General features: G+C 46.2%; 1 protein-coding gene across 2 annotated transcripts in view; it reads left to right on the top strand.

Annotated features, from left to right (window-relative positions):
* ACVR2B (activin A receptor type 2B) overlaps nt 1–18715 on the top strand; it is a 138344-nt gene that overhangs the window by 112142 nt on the left and 7487 nt on the right. For both annotated transcript variants that reach the window (XR_013831823.1, XM_079946920.1), the window contains exons 6-10: nt 5210–5353; nt 7236–7384; nt 12363–12477; nt 14062–14200; nt 17503–17633. Coding sequence is in view for 1 of the 2 variants with exons in the window: in XM_079946920.1 (XP_079803046.1) it covers nt 5210–5353; nt 7236–7384; nt 12363–12477; nt 14062–14200; nt 17503–17633 (678 nt within the window). In the remaining variant the exon portion in view is untranslated. The remainder of the gene's footprint in view (nt 1–5209; nt 5354–7235; nt 7385–12362; nt 12478–14061; nt 14201–17502; nt 17634–18715) is intronic.

The following is an 18715-nucleotide window of genomic DNA, read 5'->3' as shown; positions in this document are numbered from 1 at the left end:
TATTACCATATTTTTCACTCTATAGGACGCACCCGACCATAGGACGCACCTTGTTTTAGAGGGGGAGAACAAGAAAAAAAAATTCTCCCCCTCTCTGCGCAGCGCCCCTTCAGAGAAGCGGCAGGAGAAACGGAGCCCCTTCCATTTCTCCTCCCGCTTCGCTGAAGGGGCGCTGCGCAGCTCTCCTTCTCCCACATTGCCTTTGCCTTCAGTGAAGGCAACCTGAAGCCTCTGGAGCGCAGTGGGAGCTCCTGCTGCGCTCCGGGGGCTTCAGGTGGCTACCTTGGAAGCCTGGAGAGCACCGACCCCTCTCACTCTCCAGGCTTCAGTGAAGGCAACCCGAAGCCTGCAAAGCGTGGCGGGAACGCTCCCACTGCACTTCTGAGGCTTCGCGTTCCTATCGCTGAAGCCAAGGAGCCTGCATTCGCTCCATAAGACGCACACACATTTCCCCTTAATTTTTGGAGGGGGAAATGTGTGTCTTATAGAGCGAAAAATACGGTAAATGCCCTCCTCCTTGAGCTACATAGATTTAAATCAGTAAGAAAATGGCTAAGGTGCATAGAAGAGGGGGTCCCCTTGGAGCTGGCAGGTCTACCCCATAAGCAAATGTAGAACTCCTTGAATTCTTGGGCCTTCAGGTTGGCTACCTGCTGCGAAGAAGGGGGCGGCATTTGGCATCCTCGCCGGACACAAAAGTTCAAGGGCTCCCACCTCATTTATCTCGTTAGCAACCTCCACCTCCCGCAGTGCTTGCTGTTTATGAGCTGGGCTGATAACCACACATTGACATCTGCAGGGCACTTTCGCTTGAGTTCAGATGTTACATATTTTTTTTAAAAAAATAATATTTATTAAAGTTTTAAATGTTACAAAAAGAGAACGAGATAATTCCAAGTTAAACAAAAACTTAACAACACATCACAATAAAGAAAGAAGAGAATAGAAAAAAAAGAAAGAAAAAAATTATAAAAAACAGAAAAATAGAAACAATTAAAAAACACAACGAACCTTCCCATAACTTATCTTTCATTTACTTGTTTCCTTGACCTCCTCGCACCTCCCTTTTTTGTATTCTAGTTCGGTTAGCTATTTCAGCAAATCCTTTCCATCTTTCCCAATTTTTATCCTATAATTTATCTTAATATAATGTAACTTTACCTTTCCTCCTTTTATCCATTAACAATCTATTTTTACTTAATCCTTTATAATATTTCTGCTAAAGCCACATAACTTCATTCCAGCCTCCTTCTAACATTCCAGATGTTACATATTTTTGTTTCGGTAGCGATATGAAAGAACCTTGCTCTGCAGCACACAGAAGACCTCGGAACGGATCTCGTGGCAGAGCCAAACTAGACAAGGCTCCATGCTTTCAATAAGTGAATGCGTGAATGGGGTTTTAAGAAGTAATTAGCATCTGCCCTCCCCTTTTCCCCTAGTTCAGATAGAGACCCTGGCTGGTGAGGTGGTGTGCCATGGAAGCTTTGCAGGAAACACACACACACACACACCAATGCTTGCTACTTGCATTTATGCCAACAAGGGATTTTCTACCCATGCAAAGAGCGATTGCGGGCTGGGTGGGAACCTCCTGTGCTTGCCATTACCTTTTAAAAAGCCATCTGCTCAATGGTTAATTGCAAAAGTGGCGTATCATCTCCACTGTGGTTCCATTATAAATCTGAGCTAATCAAGTGTTTTGTGATTAGCAGAGGTGGCTCTGTTTTTTTAAAAAAACAACTTTGGGAGACCTCTAGGCATTCCACCCCCACAAACACCCCCACACCCACTTTGTGTATTAAAGCTTTTGCCCAGGGCTGAAAGCAAATAGCCTATTTTAAATTGCTGTTTGTAGCTAGAAAATCAGTGACTCATTTATCTAAGAACAGCACTTACCTTCTGCATAATTAACAATGTTTTCTTGGTTGTTGTTTTTTTGGTTTTTTTCTAAACGGGCATGCCTCTGAAATGTCCGCACTTCTTTTCTGTCCTGGAAACAGAACAGAACAGTGTGCCACGTTGGCACTGTAGAGAAAATACGTGGTGCTGAGACATTGGTGCCCTTTTGCTCCTCCCTCATAAGTCAGAAAAATGCAGTTGGCCTTAGCTTGACGATGTGTGAATCAGGAAACTCCGACTCACAGCTTCCGAACGAGACAGTTTAGAGTAATCTTACAAATCCTGGCTTGCTTAGAAGCCATTAGCCATAGTTCCAAGGTTGAATGTCACAGGAAACACTGGTTAGCTGTGGCTTATTAGTTTGTTTCCCCACTTGTGCAAAGGACGCCTACAGTTTGCGGGCATCCAAGTCTTTAAAGAGTTGCAAGCAAAGCTACGTTCTGCTCATGCAACAAACTTCTGCTTGTGCAACAGAAACTCCTCCTGTAGCCCCACCCCACGCCCCTCAAAGTCTGATCCAGAAGTTTGGGGAAATGCCCAGAGTGGATTTGGTGGGGGCAGGCGGAGAGAATCAGAGAAAATCCTTTCGCACAGGTGGAACTCTGTTTACGCAGCATTGGAAGCACTCCTAAGCCAGAATTTGATCGTGTGCACCATTGCCAGTTTTGGTGATGTCGAAGAAGGCAATACATTGTTTGCTCATTGCTGATTGGAGGGTGAAACCAGATTAATGAGCATAGAGGTGTGGAAGGGGATTTATGGGTCTGCATACAGGTTATGGGTGACACTGTGGTCTAAACCACAGAGCCTAGGGCTTGCCGATCAGAAGGTTGGTGGTTGGTTGCTCCCGTTGCTCATTCCCAGCTTCTGCCAACCTAGCAGTTCGAAAGCACATCAAAGTGCAAGTAGATAAATAGGCACCGCTCCGGTGGGAAGGTAAACGGCGTTTCCATGCACTGCTCTGGTTTCACCAGAAGCGGCTTAGTCATGCTGGCCACATGACCCGGAAGCTGTCTGCGGACAAACGCCAGCTCCATCAGCCAGTAAAGCGAGATGAGCGCCGCAACCCGAGTTGTCCGTGACTGGACTTAATGGTCAGGGGTCGCTTTACCTTTATACAGGTTTTAGATGCCTGCTTAAGTTGCCTTGGTGCACAATTTTCAGCTGTGCTTTCAGAGTTCTCGTGTCTAGAATTATGGAACAGAGAAGCATATATACATCTGCAAGTTGGCTGCAGGCCTATCTATACTTTCTGTTCCACCAGTTTAATCCCCTGTGATGTTCCCCAAATAATTTTGAAAGCAGGAGGAAGATGCTGAGAATTCTCTACCAGTGAACCCTACTTCTCTTTCCCCACAGAAGTAAAATTCCTAAGGATCCCCATGACTGAGGGAATGATTGTTGAACCAGTTCTTAAGTCTGTAGTTTAGCTATAGTCTGAGAAATCTTTAAACACTGTCCCTTATTCTTTTTAATCCTCCACAATTTGTTTGCCATCGTGGATTTAAAGAAGATTTTAATGTCATCTGTTCCAAGCCAGCTCTGACTAACTAGTTGGATATCCTGCCCTAATCCAGATTAGAAAGCTGTAACTGTTAAGATTACACACAAAAGGTTTAAATCTGGTTAATGTCTATCTAGTCCTTGTCCTTTTCTGTGTAGCTTTTGAAAACCTTTAGCTAAGCTTTATTTTGACAGTTCCTTGGTTCTCTTCCTTTCTCTTTGACACAACGGATAGGTGGGAAATGTCGGATAACAGAACTTTCATTTTAAAACTCTTATGTTTCCTAGTTAAGTGAAGCTGCAAAATTTCTCCAGCTGGAGTTTTGTAGGAATAGTTGCATTATTTAATAGAACTTGTGTGTGCGTTTTGCCAAAGAAGGTATTCTAGGTGATGTACAATGACATGGTTTGCACATAAGTTGTGGTGTGTTCAACCAAAGTCAAGCTTTGTTTGGCTATCTGAACCGACCCCTACAGCCTAATCATGGTTTCTTTTCTATCAACAAACCACAATCTGAAGTCAAGGTTTGTTGTTGGCTCATGAACTATGGCTTGCTGAACTTTTAACTCCGGTTTGGTCTGAACCCAGCAACCTTTCCTAACCATGGGTTGTTTGGCCACCCTATCCCAGATACTTGCAAGGCCACAGAGGCAGAAGGCTCTAAGAGCAGCTGGAAAATAAGACGAGCTTTGGAGACAAGGAGTCACAGCTTATTCATTTGCATGTAAAACAAACCATGGCTTTGTGTTATGTGCAAACACATGGGCAGTTTCCCCTTTCTGAGTTTTTTGTACCAAAGTAATTTTAGTTGCATTGTTCAAAAAAATTGCAAAGGGGGAAGCATCCGTTAAGGTTGACTCTAGAAAGTTATGCCCATCAAGCTTAAATGGAGACATGGAGAAGCGACTGAATTGGAATAGTGTGGCAACAAACAAGTTTTAAAATTCTTCTCCTGGGGAGATTATCCTACCCACAAGAAAGCAATATAAGTCTCTTCCCGTTGCAAAGCATTAAGCTGCCATATAGTAGGTCAGACTCTCCGTTTAGCTCCAATGCTATTGACAAAGACTGGCAGCATGTCCAAAATGCTTCAATATTCATAGATGAATATGCATGGGTGCAATCAGATGTTTGGCTGAGGGGCGTATGGATCACACTTTGCTGTTGAAATCAACCTCTGAACAAGCCACTTCTTAAGAGCCCTTGTGCAAACGCTCCTAGAGTTCTGTGCCAAGCACCAAGAATCTCTTAACAGGGATTTCTTTCTTTCTTTTTTTTTTTTTCGTTTTAAAAGGTAAAGGTACCCCTGCCAGTCTTGACAGACTCTGGGGTTGTGCGCCCATCTCACTTAAGAGGCCAGGGGCCAGCGCTGTCCGGAGACACTTCCGGGTCACGTGGCCAGCGTGACATCGCTGCTCTGGCGAGCCAGAGCCGCACACGGAAACACCGTTTACCTTCCCGCTGGTAAGCGGTCCCTATTTATCTACTTGCACCCGGAGGTGCTTTCGAACTGCTAGGTTGGCAGGCGCTGGGACCGAGCAGCGGGAGCGCACCCCGCCGCAGGGATTCGAACCGCCGACCTTTCGATCGGCAAGCCCTAGGCGCTGAGGCTTTAACCCACAGCGCCACCTGCGTCCCTTAACAGGGATTTCTCAGCACCCTACTGAACTTTTAATTCCCATGATTTTTGTACGACATTTGCAGCCGCGTAGCTTCACGAATGGTCATTTTTATAGAATTCCCCATTCCCTACAGCACCCCTCCCCAAGCATTTATCTTTCTTTCCCCCTGCCCTACCCACAGGATAAACAATCCTGGCAGAGCGAGAGGGAGATTTTCAACACCCCAGGCATGAAGCACGAAAACCTTTTGCAGTTCATCGCGGCAGAGAAGCGGGGAACAAACTTGGAGGCAGAGCTGTGGCTGATCACAGCTTACCATGACAAGGTAACAGATGTGTGACTTGTGTTGTCATCTCGATAGCTGCAGGAAGACCTGAAGCAAACTGAAGGGGAAGCAACTCCACACACACATACACACACAAACACACACCTGTCTCCCCTTGTAGGGGAAGCCAAGAGATGAGGCAGGTTTTAAAAGCCCACTCACCCTCCCAGAAGCAGGGCAAAACTAAGAGAAGGGAAAGAGATGGGATAAACAGTGGGGAAGGAGTTTAGTGTCAGATCCTACTTCCTTTATTCACCAATTCATTCAAAGACCCTCTTTATCAGTGCTTCCACCTCCTGAGAGAGGGTGGGATTACCTAGAGGGGAATTAAGAAGCAAGGGGGCAGAATGGGGACTGCTGGAGGTGCAAACGGCCATCAGACTTTGAAAATCTGGTGTCACCGGATTTAGGTTCATCACTTTTGTAGAATTAATTAAACTAAATAGTTTTAATTGCACTTTGAATAAATGTGAAACTGAGGGTTACTGTTTTGAATTTCATTGCATTACTATGTTCCTTGGTGGGTCATGCAACCCCCCCCCCCCCCCGTTCTGATTAATGCTTTTTATAGGGTAGGGTAGGTGGCACTGGAAATGAGTTTATGGGACCAGGGGTGTGGCTGCTTCTCTGTACGGGTGGAAGCTGGTATGTACACATCGGCCACAACATCGCACGTGGGAACCACAGTGGGGCTCCCTTGCCGTTCTTATACAAACGTCATCAGGTTCTGCCATTTTGCCACAGTTGAGGCTGCTTAGCCCAGAGCGTATTTTTTTGGTGGGTTTCTTATGTCCACTGCCCAAAATGAAAACATACCTCTGCTTTTAGAGAAAAAGAGAGGGGATTTTTCTCCTCAGGGTGCGACCTAAGGTTCGAGAAACTTGTCGAGTTCTTTCCGCAGAAGCTGGAAATCAATAGGGGCTTTTCAGACAATTTGGTGCCATGCAGCCAAAAGTTTAGCAGCTTTATTCCAGAGGGGAAACTGAAGCCTATCTTTAGCTCTCCCGTTGAAAGAAACACTACTTGCAACTCATTATCATATACCTGTTTTACTCAGGTGTAACTCCCACTGTGTTCAGTGGGACAACCCCCAGGTAAATGTACACTGGATTGCAGCCTTAAAGTACTTTACTTTGTCAGGATTATGCCTATGATTGAAATGTAGCCTCCGTGGAGCTCCCCCTGAGCCTGGCTCAGAGGTTCCAGTTGGTGCAAAGCGGCTGTGACTAGACCATTGATGGGGACAGACTATCGCCAGCACACAACTCCAGTGCCCAGAAGTCTGCATGAGCTGCCCATAGGCTACTGGGCCACGTTAAGGGTTATTGTTAGTGGCTCCCCATGGCTTGAATGCACGGCCATCAGATAGCCCTCTTCCCTACTGAATTTCCAGCACCTAATAAAGACATTTTTTTAATTCTAGCTGGCACTTAAGATTGATTTTATAGTTTTGACTTTTTGTTTGGTATTGTATTCTTGCAAACTACTATAGTGACTATTGTAGCTAAGCAATATTATACATTTTTTAAGAGGCCAAGATGGAGGTCCTGTCACCTGGGCAGCCCAGGATCTCCATACATCCTGCCCAGACTAGCACCCCAGAGAGGTCACTTTGATGCTGCTAACGCAGCAAAACACCACCACCACCACCACATGGGAAGTAGCAGTTACCGGTTTCTGCAGCCACAGCAGGCGCTGTGATTCTCCAGACCCCCGGAGGTTCACTCCATTGCCTCTGAATAATGGCAAATTGTTTACATAAATAAATATTATGAACTGAATGCCCCTCATAACTAACTAGCTGCAATAAGGGTCTTTTGAGTGGCCAGGGTGGGCGTAGGGAAGAGAATCCTTGCTACACATCATGTTCTGATTCTTCCAGGGCTCTTTGACTGACTACCTGAAAGGGAACATTGTCAGCTGGAACGAACTCTGCCATATAGCAGAAACCATGGCTCGCGGACTCTCGTACCTGCACGAAGATGTCCCTTGGTGTAAAGGAGAAGGACACAAACCTGCTATAGCACACAGGTACGTGAGGGTTTTTGTTGTTGTTTTTAAATGTAGGCAATTGTGCCACAAATCCAAGGGTATGTACTTTGTATGCAGAAGGTCCCCTGTTTCAGCTGTGTTCAACAACCACCTCACCTGCAGTAGAACGTAGAACACCAGTCTGAAGGGGAGCCTTCTTCCTCAATCTCATGCTCCCTTGCTGGTTTTTAATACAGCTCCCATCAGTCTCAACCAACATGGCTGTACCATTTTTTTAACACACACACACACTCTTTCTTTTCTTTTTTTTTTTGCTGGAGGGCACCAGGTTGGGAAAGGCTGGTTTATACAAATTTGCCTACCTGGTTATGCTCCTCGGGACCAAGCAGTGGTAGGTATAGCATTGTGCCCGTTTCATGAACTGCAGTGATGGAAGACATTCTGGGAGAGGGAAAGCAATGGGAAGAGAATGGGTTGCCATCTAACAAACGCAGCCCTCCCCGCCACCTGCCAATTTAAAGCCGCAGAGGGAATAAATGAGTCATTGTAGTGCCGGTGAATAGAGAGTTGTCTCTGGATTCAAGAAGACCCTGGTTCAAGTTCTTTCCCCTCCTTCGAACAAGTTTCTGTCTCTTAGCAAAACGTGGGGCCTGTTTTTGTTGCTGTCGTTATTAACCTCAGGCACCAGGACAGTGTTATGCGGTGCTTTATATAAGGAGCGTGCCCTCATAATACATTGTCAGGTCAAGGAAGATGTTTCGCTCAAGTCCTATTAACTTGTTTGTGTGGGAAGGAGCCGCTCTCAGTTCTGAAGCAGAGAGAGAGAGAGAGAGAGAGAGAGAGAGAGCTGTGTGTGTTGGGGAGGCATGAAGGAAGAAGGAATAGAAAGAAGCACTTCTATCCAGCAAGGCCTGTGACCTCCAGCACAAAGAAAAGAGACACAGCTCTCGGTGTGTGACCAGGGCAGCCTCATTTTACTTACATAAGTGTAAACCCAGCTAGGTGTGCTATCCAAGCACAGTGAAAGAAAGCCATAGGCATAGCAGACGAGAGAGAGGGGAATGATGCGGGTGTGCGGCAAGGATTCAAAATGTGCGTTTGCTCACTGGTTGCGTTGCATCTCCTTCCTGCAAGGAGCTCAGGATAAAATGGAGGTATCACATCTTATCCTCACAACAGCCCTGTGAGGTGAGTTAGGCAGGGAGATGGTCACACAACACACACACACACTTAGAATTCCTGCTCCATCATTGCAGTCATAGGATTGTTGTCTTTCACATGATGGTATGTGTTTTGACTCTACAGAGTGGGAAGTGATGGAGACAGGATTTTTGTTTTACTGTGTTCCATGAAGTGGGACTATTGTCCTTTGTTCTTTTTCTCTTTGCCATCTGATGCTAGAGAGAGAGGGAGCCATGTTGCAGTGCTCCGTGCGTGTTTATATGTAAATAAAGTAGATTAGCCAAAATGCTGAGTTGATGAGGTCTGTTACGCAAGTTGTGCAAACTCTGTGGATCCCTAAGTGTCGGTTGCTGTGATGTTCGGGCTGAAGAAAGCTTTTGAAGCTCCCGAACGAATGCCCAGGAGGGAGATAACATACCTGTCGGGCATGTGTCTCTGCCAGGGTCCTACTTGAGTGTAGGCTGAACTCCTGACACACACACCGCTGAGGAGTAGCCAGTGTGGGGCCGTCCAGTGTTGTTGGGCTAAGGCATAAGAACTTTTGCACCCAAGACTCTACTTCCATCAGTTGTTAATGGTCAGGGATGGGGGATCTTTCTCACTCCAAGGGCCAAATTACCTTCTGGGCAAGCTTCCGAGGGCCACACCCCAGCCCTGGGCAGGGCTATAGGCAAAATTAGGCAAAACAGCAAATTTTAGCTCTGGTCAATGGTCTAGTTCCTACGTGCCCCCTCTATCTTCCTCCCAGAGGCATTATCAGAGCTCAAGGGCCAATCCAGCCAGGCAAAGATACTTGGGGTGCCAAATTCGGCCAGCGAGGAGGGTGGCCTGCGGGGAGAGTTTTGAGGGCTGGATAATGAGGCATGGAGGGCCCACATTCAGTCTCCAGGAGTTCCCCGCAGATCGTGTAGAATCTGGACCACGGAAGCTTATGCCGCAATAACATTCAGGAGCCTCAAGTCTTCCTTTCAGGGCCACTGCAGCAGCCTTGACACGGCTCCCCCTCTGAAAATCCACATCAGCGCCAGCACCGTTTGGCATGGCCTCAGCTCAGAGGCTTTCAGACACTGGGGAAGCTTCTCTGAGGTTCCTCTGTTAGGGTACCTGCAATGCCAGAGGAGCTCTGTGGACGATGGCTTCTGTACAGCCTCCCTGTGCAAAGGGGGGGTTGGGGGGCTCTCTAGGGCACCCTGTCACTTGATATGGTTGGTGGCGTTGTGTGTGCACATTTGGGGTGCATGCATGCCTAGAATTCTCTGCAGCATGGCAGTGTTTTCATGGCAGATACATAGGGATAATGTCCACGCAGAAAGGATTGAAGGGAGAAAGTCTGGAAACTATTGTTCTAGCTTTCTAAGTGCTGCACTGCCCCCTGACGGCACTTTATTGCACACACTTAAATTGCTGGCAAGAGAACAGAATCTGATTTCATAGAATTGTGGGGGAGGGGGGGAATCCCAGGGTCATCTAGTCCAACCCCCTGCTGTGCAGGAGGAGGTTTCTGTTTTCGTAAGCAACTGCCCCCTCTTTGAATCTATACTGGGGCGTTCTTCCTTCCTTCCTTCCGCTAAAGTTCTCCTACCTCCACCACCGCTTTCTGTTATTGCCCCTAAACAAAAGCAAGTGGTTTCCGTTCGCAATTAGCAATCGCTTTAAAAGTTCATTGGGACATGATGTCTTTTGGAGACAGGTTACCCGGAACAAATTCTAGCAGACCCATCTGGCTAGGCCAGGTGTCTTATTCTGCCATGCAATTAACTCTTACCTTATTCATAGCCTTTCACACATTGCGTTGATGCTCACGTACCTCAAGGGCAGGTCTAGGAACACAGGAAGTTGTCATAGACAAAGCCAGGCCATTGGTCCATGTACCTCAGCAGCAGTTCTCCAGGGTTTCCCTGTTCTGCTTGCTAGGTATCGAAGCTGGAGCCATTCTGCATGTGTTCAGCCACTGAGATCATTGCATTTTCCTTTGTCAAAGCTGGCCAGAGAAGCTGGAGGATTTCTGAGACGGCAACGCACTGGTCGCCCCTCATGAAGGTTACATGGGCGTTTTGTCCTAGTATTAAACAAAAGTGTTTTGTTTAATCCTAAACAAATAAAAGAGAAGCATTGATTGTCATTGTCAGTGGCTCTTTCGCTCCTGAAGTTTCATCCGTTTTAGTTTCTTAAAATAGGGGAGACGTTCAGCTGAAGCTTCACTCAGGGGAGACCTGTTGAAATGAATGCACATGACTAAATTAGGCCCATTCATTTTATGTTGTGAACAGCCCCAAAACAACAACAACAACAACAACAACAACATCTCCCAATGTTGTTCGACCACAATACAGTGGTACCTCGGGTTAAGTACTTAATTCGTTCCGGAGGTCCGTTCTTAACCAGAAACTGTTCTTAACCTGAAGCACGATTTTAGCTAATGGGGCCTGCTGCTGCCGCCATGCTGCCAGAGCACGATTTCTGTTCTCATCCTGAAGCAAAGTTCTTAACCTGAAGCACTATTTCTGGGTTAGCGGAGTCTGTAACCTGAAGCGTATGTAACCCGAGGTGCCACTGTACCCATCTTTCTTGACCACGCTGTTGATGCAGAAGACAACACATTGGCTGCCCCTGTTACAAGTAGAGTAAATAACATTCTGTCAAAATATTGCTCGCCAATTTCAGTGCTCAGCAGCGGTTCAGCCACCTCTTTTTCCTCCATCTGGGCCCCTGGAATCTGTATCATACCTCCAGTGTTTAGGATGTGAGGAAGACCTTTCTCTCAGAAGAATAGAGAATCGCGAGAGGATGCCGTTCCCCTGCAGGGCATTCTGGGCCCTGGGAACTCACTGAACTCTTCTCTCTCTGCTGCGGTGTCTCTCTCCGTAACGTATTCTGACAGGAGATTTCAGAAAACAATTGTCTCTGCCCTCATTAATTATGTCGCTGGGCCTCGCTGTTGTCCCGCGGTCCGGCCGGCAGGGTTACCACAGTGAATTGAATTGATGGCAGGCGAATTATAATGCCAAACACACATGGGCTTGCCATCTGCTGCCTAAGATCTGTAATTTAATTATATTTACCCACATCCCTTTTTCTTCTTAACCCACGCTGAAAATGTTAGAAAGTTCAGGAATGACTTGATAGCCAGGGCTTTTGAACTTACAGGGTAGGTAAGGACAAAAAGTGAGGGAGCCAGGGCAGCAGCTACGGTTCCAGAACCTAACTCCACTCTCCAGAAAAGGCCTGGCTGAGGAGTCTAGATGACATAAAAACAGCAATGGGTTTCAGAAGCTTATTGTTTTTTTGTTTATTTATTGAATTTCCATCCCTCCTTTCCTCCTGAAAGAGCCCAGAGCGGCAAACAGATGTATCATATAATACAAAAACAAAGCAAACGTTCCAAAACAGATTTTTTTTTTTTAAAAAAGTTACAATTAAAAACATCTAAAACCAGTTAGTCTTTTATGTTTGCCTGGAACATAATTATTCAGTCACCAAATCCTTGGATAAACAGGAATGATTTCAAATTCCTCCTGAAGCTTGATGATGGAGATGGATGCAACTCCGAGACAGGGCATTCCACCTCCAGGGAGCCACCACCGAAAAGGCCATGTACCAACTGGGCAGCCGCCTGGTGGTGGTGTAGGATGAGCTGGTCTCCAGGTTGGCCTTATTTTGCTTGCTGGTCTTTCCGTTCATGAAAAACAAGATCAAACCCACTTCTCATGCTTACATCTGTAGCAGAACTTGCATAGGCTATGAATGAGTCAATATTTCACCTGGAACTGCCTATTTCAGAGCGATGGTATCTGTGACCTTCATTCCCTCCTCTGTCCCCCACCCCCCTTTGCAGGGACTTCAAGAGCAAAAACGTATTGCTGAAAAATGACTTGACAGCCGTGCTAGCAGACTTTGGGTTGGCTGTACGGTTTGAACCTGGGAAACCTCCAGGAGACACCCACGGACAGGTAACGCCTGCGGCTTGGCAAAAGTGTCTGCTTACGCTACCCCCCTTAGCAACACTTCTCAGTCCATACAACAGCATTTCCTCGGGACAAGAAATTACACCATTTGGGGGGAGGGACATAGACGTAGTAATTGTCAGACAAATGGGTGCACTTAGTTGTCACCTTTACTATGGCTTGCCTGTTGGGAAAAGTACATTTCCATGCGATCACATCATTGTTCACAGAATCCATCTGTGCTGTCCAGCAGAGTACCTGGACTACATCTGGAGCAGAATCAGGTGCTGAATTGGCAGAATGGGCCTCTTGCCACTTTAGTCAACCACTGACGCTTCCATTTTTTGAATGCTTCCAATTATTTTATTTTTTAAAATTATTTATTCACCGGTAGAATGGGGGGGGGGAGGTTTTTGGTCAAAAGAGAGAGAGAGATGCCAGTACTCACATCTTGACAAAAGTGCCATGGGTGCCAACACCAAGCGACTGCCATGATCTGCAAAGGAAATAGTGGTGATAGCACTCAGTAGCAATGATTACAATCACAAAAAAGATGTGTTTGTGTGTTTATATGATATATTTAAGAATCCAACTCCCTGCAAGGCGAATACTAGGCACAACAGTGAGTGGGTTGCCCTGGGACCTTTCTCTGTGACGTGTTTGTTTGTTGTTTTGCTGGCACGTTCTTTGATGTGGCAAAAGATTTGAAACTGGCTGGCGTAGTGCGGTCCACTTTTCCGCCTCATTCTGCTGCAGATGCTGAGAGCTCTCAGTGGCTCGTCCCACCGATCAGCCCAGTCAAAATACAGCTAGCAAATTGCGCAAACATTCGATGTTGCAGGATACTCTTTGACTATTCATCAGTTCTTTGTTTGGGGTGTGCAGATGGAGACAGCGCTGCCACCCATTCAGCTCTGTACTGATACATCCACACAAACACCCCCCCCCCCTACAGTATGCCCCCCCCCCCGAATTTCCTGCAGTGCTGAATGTGGAGAATGCTTTATGACCAGATTCATGACTCAAGTTGGAAGGGGGGGGGGGAGCCCTACATAGGGTATGGGAAAGTCTTGCTCCTCCACCTCCTTCTGCAAATGATGACTACCGTACTTTTCCGTGTATAAGACTATATTTTTTTCTTGAAAAATCATGCAAAAAAACTGCTGTCGTCTTATACATGGGTAGTGAATAGGGTGGACGTTTGATTGGTTGCTGCTGCGTCCGTTAGCAGCGGTTGTGTGTGTGATTGGTTGCTGCATCAGTGGGAGGTGTAGATTGGCTGACGCTGCGGCAGTTGGGCGGGCAATCGGCAGCTTCTGCCGGCGAGGGGACAGACGGGAGGCGGATTTTGTGGCGCATGCGGGTGAGCGATTTGCAGCAATTCCCGCCCCCCGCCCAAAAGCTCAACAACCCTGTGTGATCTCCCCCCCCCCATTTTCTGAAATTTGAGTCCCGCAAAACAGGGGGCGTCTTATAGATGGAAAAGTATGGTATAAATTAAAGAAACAAGAAAAATGCCCACAGTTTTAAGGATGGGGGTTCTGTATTTGCCACACTGGTCTCAGTGGCTGATTCCTCTTTCTGACTCAGGTGGGAACAAGAAGATACATGGCTCCCGAGGTGTTAGAGGGAGCAATAAACTTCCAGAGAGACGCCTTCCTGAGAATAGACATGTACGCCATGGGGCTAGTCTTGTGGGAGTTGGTCTCCAGGTGCAAAGCAGCTGATGGTAAGTATCACAATCTCTATCTTTGGATACAGATAGGTAGCCGTGTTGGTCTGCCATAGTCAAAACAAAAAAAATTCCTTCCAGTAGCACCTTAAAGACCAACTAAGTTAGTTCTTGGTATGAGCTTTCGTGTGCATGCACACTTGGAGTTACTCCCACTGTCTCTGGTTTCCAGGAAATTCTGGGAATGCCTTTGGCCAGCTGGAATGTTGCCAGCAGAGTGGGGACCCCCTTAGTCACCTCTCCGCTTTTAAGGTTTCCCCCAAACAATTAAGTGGTATATAAACTTTTATGAAATAGTAAATCTCAGATTCTATCTGTCTGACATTAACCCAGAAGTAACTACAAGGGAGGGACGCGGGTGGTGCTGTGGGTTAAACCACAGAGCCTAGGGCTTGCCGATCAGAAGGTCGGCGGTTCGAATCCCCGCGACGGGGTGAGCTCCTGTTGCTCGGTCCCTGCTCCTGCCAACCTAGCAGTTCGAAAGCACATCAAAGTGCAAGTAGTTAAATAGGTACTGCTCCGGTGGGAAGGTAAACGGCGTTTCCGTGCACTGCTCTGGTTCACCAGAAGCGGCTTAGTCATTCTGGCCACATGGCTCCCTCTGCCAATAAAACGAGATGAGCGCCGCAACCCCAGAGTTGGTCATGACTGGACCTAATGGTCAGGGGCCCCTTTACCTTTACCTAACTACAAGGGTGGCTGAGTTTTTGTCAATAGCATCTCTTAGAGTGGTGAGTGGCACTATTTAGCGGGAAGAAATCCCAATGAAAATCCTTGTTGTTATATATTTTACGAGGCTCTTCAGTTGTATATATTTTAAAATTTTATATGTGGATGTTTTATGATGGCCTATACTTGTAATGCCTAATAAAGGTTTGGCGAAGTAAGAAATAGTAAATAACAACAACAACAACAACAACAACAACAACAACAACAACAAAAATAATAATACCTAAGATCATGGAAAAATTCCCATATGAATGCACAACAATATGGCAGATAACATTTTCTCCTTATAGTTATGTATTGGGGTTACACAAGAACTTTTACAATATTGCACTCTTCTTGAGAGCCAGAAATGTAGAAGTAGTCAAAAGGGTTGCAAACTTTGTACTGCCTGCTGCAAAAGGTCAATTTAATGACCACTAGAAACTCGAAATAATAAGTAATTTTTCTTCATGCTATCTGTGCAGTCACACATGTGGGCTCTGTGCCTGCATATGCAACATTTAGGAACTTTCTTGATTTAATTTAAGGACCTCCAGAGATTATAAGTAATTGTTGTTTTTAGAGAATGGCCTGTTTTCTCCTTATCTGTTTAATTCTAGGCTTTCAGTTCAGATAGTATACTTCCTCCCTCTATTTTTATGTCCTATACTACTAAATTTACTCAAGCCAGAATTACTCACATGCAAACCGAATAGATTAATTGGTCAGTCACCTAAAATTTGTGGGATTAATTAACAATATTTCTTTAATCAGTTGGAAAGCACTAGTTCAGGCATACTGGGTCCTTTTGAGCCTTCTGAGTTCATTGACCTATTTTATTCATATTCATTTTAAGAGACAATATTAGGATTAAACGGTTGGTTTAACCTTCAGTATGTTTTATTGTCTTTTGTAGTATTGTACCTTTGCTTTAATTACTGACTGTAAGACACTTGGAGTGCTAGATGACTGAAAAATAAGCTCTGAATCTAAATACATAAAGGGAACAGTCTGTTCTGTACCAAAGGAAGCATTGAGATACAGTGGTGCCTCGCAAGACGAAATTAATCCGTTCCGTGAGGCTCTTCATATAGCGGTTTTTCCATCTTGCGAAGCAAGCCCATTGACAGCTTAGTGGATTAGCGCTATTAGCGGTTTAGCGGCTTTTAGCGGATCAGCTGATAAGCGGCTTAGGGCTTAGGAAAAGGGGAAAAAAGGGGGGAAACCCCACAGGAACTCGCAAGATATTTTCGTCTTGCGAAGCAAGCCCATAGGGAAATTCGTTTTGCGAAGCGCCTCCAAAACGGAAAACCCTTTCGTCTAGCGGGTTTTCCGTCTTGCCAGGCGTTCGTCTTGCGGGGCACCACTGTATAATGCTCCGAATTAGTGCTATGGGAATGAGACTGGGTGAGTCCTGGGCTTGTACACTTCCCTCTTCTCTTTCAGCAGGGTCACAAAGATGAGATTGGAAACTTTTGCTTTTGTTTTCTGCTAAATGCAGTTACTTGTCCAAGCCCAGAAAAATGGTAGATACTGAAACTATGGTTTGGGGAAACCAAGCCAGCTTAAATGGCTATTTGGAGATCTGAGCCTCCCATTCATATACTGAAGTTTGGGTATAATTATTTGGGTAACAGATCTTGGATAATTAGAGTTCTGATAGTGGGGCCTGCATGTATGTGTGAAATGTGATCTTTGCCACTTTCTGGTGTTGCTGTGGAGACTTAGGCAGTGTACATATTCCAGCTTACTCTTCATCCAGTTCACTTCCATGATGTTAGCCACAATCCATATTCATCCTGTATCTATCCTGTTACTTCTTATGAAATTTTATGTTTCGATGTGGTTCTGCCCCCCCCCCAAATACTCCCAGCTTTGATCCAAACTGAGAAAAAGTGAACAAGTCAGCTCTAGTTGGACTACTGCAATGCGCTCTATGTGGGGCTACCTTTGAAGGTGACCCGGAAACTGCAATTAATCCAGAATGCGGCAGCCAGACTGGTGACTAGGAGCGGCCACTGAGACCATATAACACCGGTCCTGAAAGACCTACACTGGCTCCCAGTACATTTCCGAGCACAATTCAAAGTGTTGGTGCTGACCTTTAAAGCCCTAAATGGCCTCAGTCCAGTATGCCTGAAGGAGCGTCTCGACCCCCATCGTTCAGCCCAGACACTGAGGTCCAGTGCCGAGGGCCTTCTGGCGGTTCCCTCACTGCGAGAAGCCAAGTTACAGGGAACCAGGCAGAGGGCCTTCTTGGTAGTGGCACCCGCCCTGTAGAACGCCCTCCCATTAGATGTCAAAGAGAGAAACAACTACTTGACATTCAGAAGACATCTGAAGGCAGCCCTGTTTAGGGAAGCTTTTAATGTTTAATAGGTTATTGTATTTTAGTGTTTTGTTGGAAGTCACCCAGAGTGGCTGGGGAAACCCAGCCAGATGGGCGGGGTATAAATAATATATTGTTATTGTTATTATCTGTTTTAAGCTGGTAATGTGTACACAGCCATAGGTCACCCTGAATTAGAGCTTTCTGTCTCTTCCAAGGAGCTCTGCCACATAATGATGTTTTCCTTCCTATTCAAACTCAGGTCCGGTAGATGAGTATATGCTGCCTTTCGAAGAGGAGATCGGTCAGCATCCATCACTCGAGGACTTACAGGAAGTGGTGGTTCACAAGAAGATGCGCCCTGCATTCAAGGATCACTGGCTTAAACACCCTGTATGTCCTTTCTCATTAATACTGTTTAAATCCCTTCTCTAGCAACTAGGTTCAAAAAGCACCGTGCTGTAGAGCAGGAAGCCCCATTCAAGTCAATCACAAGTTTTTGACTTACAGCATTAAAAAAAGACAAAACCCTCTACAGCGGTACCTTGGGGTTACAGGCACTTCAGGTTACAGATTCTTCAGGTTACAGGCGCTTCAGGTTACAGGCGCTTCAGGTTACAGACTCCACTAACCCAGAAATAGTACCTCGGGTTAAGAACTTTGCTTCAGGATGAGAACAGAAATAGCGCGGTGGCGGCAGTGGGAGGCCCCATTAGCTAAAGTAGTACTTCAGGTTAAGAACAGTTTCAGGTTAAGAACGGACCTCCAGAACAAATTAAGTTCTTAACCCGAGGTACCACTGTAGATTAAAATTTGGTGGGGTTTATTATTACTACCAGTGGTGGTAGTATTAGTACTGCCAACCTAGCAGTTTGAAAGCATGCCAGGGCAAGTAGATGAATAGGTACCACTGTGTTGGGAAGGTCAATGGCGTTTCTGTGTGATCTGGTTTCCATCACAATGTCCTGTTGTGCTAGAAGCAGTTTAGTCCTGCTGGCCACATGACCCAGAAAGCTGTCTGTGGACAAACGCCGGCTCCCTTGGCCTGAAAGCAAGATGAGCACCGCAACCCCATAGCCGTCTTTCACTGAACTTAACCATCCAGGGGTCCTTTACCTTTAGTATTAGTATCAGTATTACTATTACTATTAAAGGTAAAGGTAAAGGTACCCCTGCCCGTACGGGCCAGTCTTGACAGACTCTGGGGTTGTGCGCCCATCTCACTCAAGAGGCCGAGGGCCAGCGCTGTCCGGAGACACTTCCGGGTCACGTGGCCAGTGTGACATCGCTGCTCTGGCGAGCCAGAGCCGCACACGGAAACGCCGTTTACCTTCCCGCTGGTAAGCGGTCCCTATTTATCTACTTGCACCCGGAGGTGCTTTCGAAATGCTAGGTTGGCAGGCGCTGGGACCGAGCAGCGGGAGCGCACCCCGCCGCAGGGATTCGAACCGTCAACCTTTCGATCGGCAAGCCCT

Source organism: Podarcis cretensis (assembly GCF_951804945.1).
Source record: "Podarcis cretensis genome assembly, chromosome: 12".
In the NCBI taxonomy this organism is placed as follows: Eukaryota; Metazoa; Chordata; class Lepidosauria; order Squamata; family Lacertidae; genus Podarcis; species Podarcis cretensis.
This window is presented reverse-complemented; position numbering and strand designations above follow the sequence as displayed.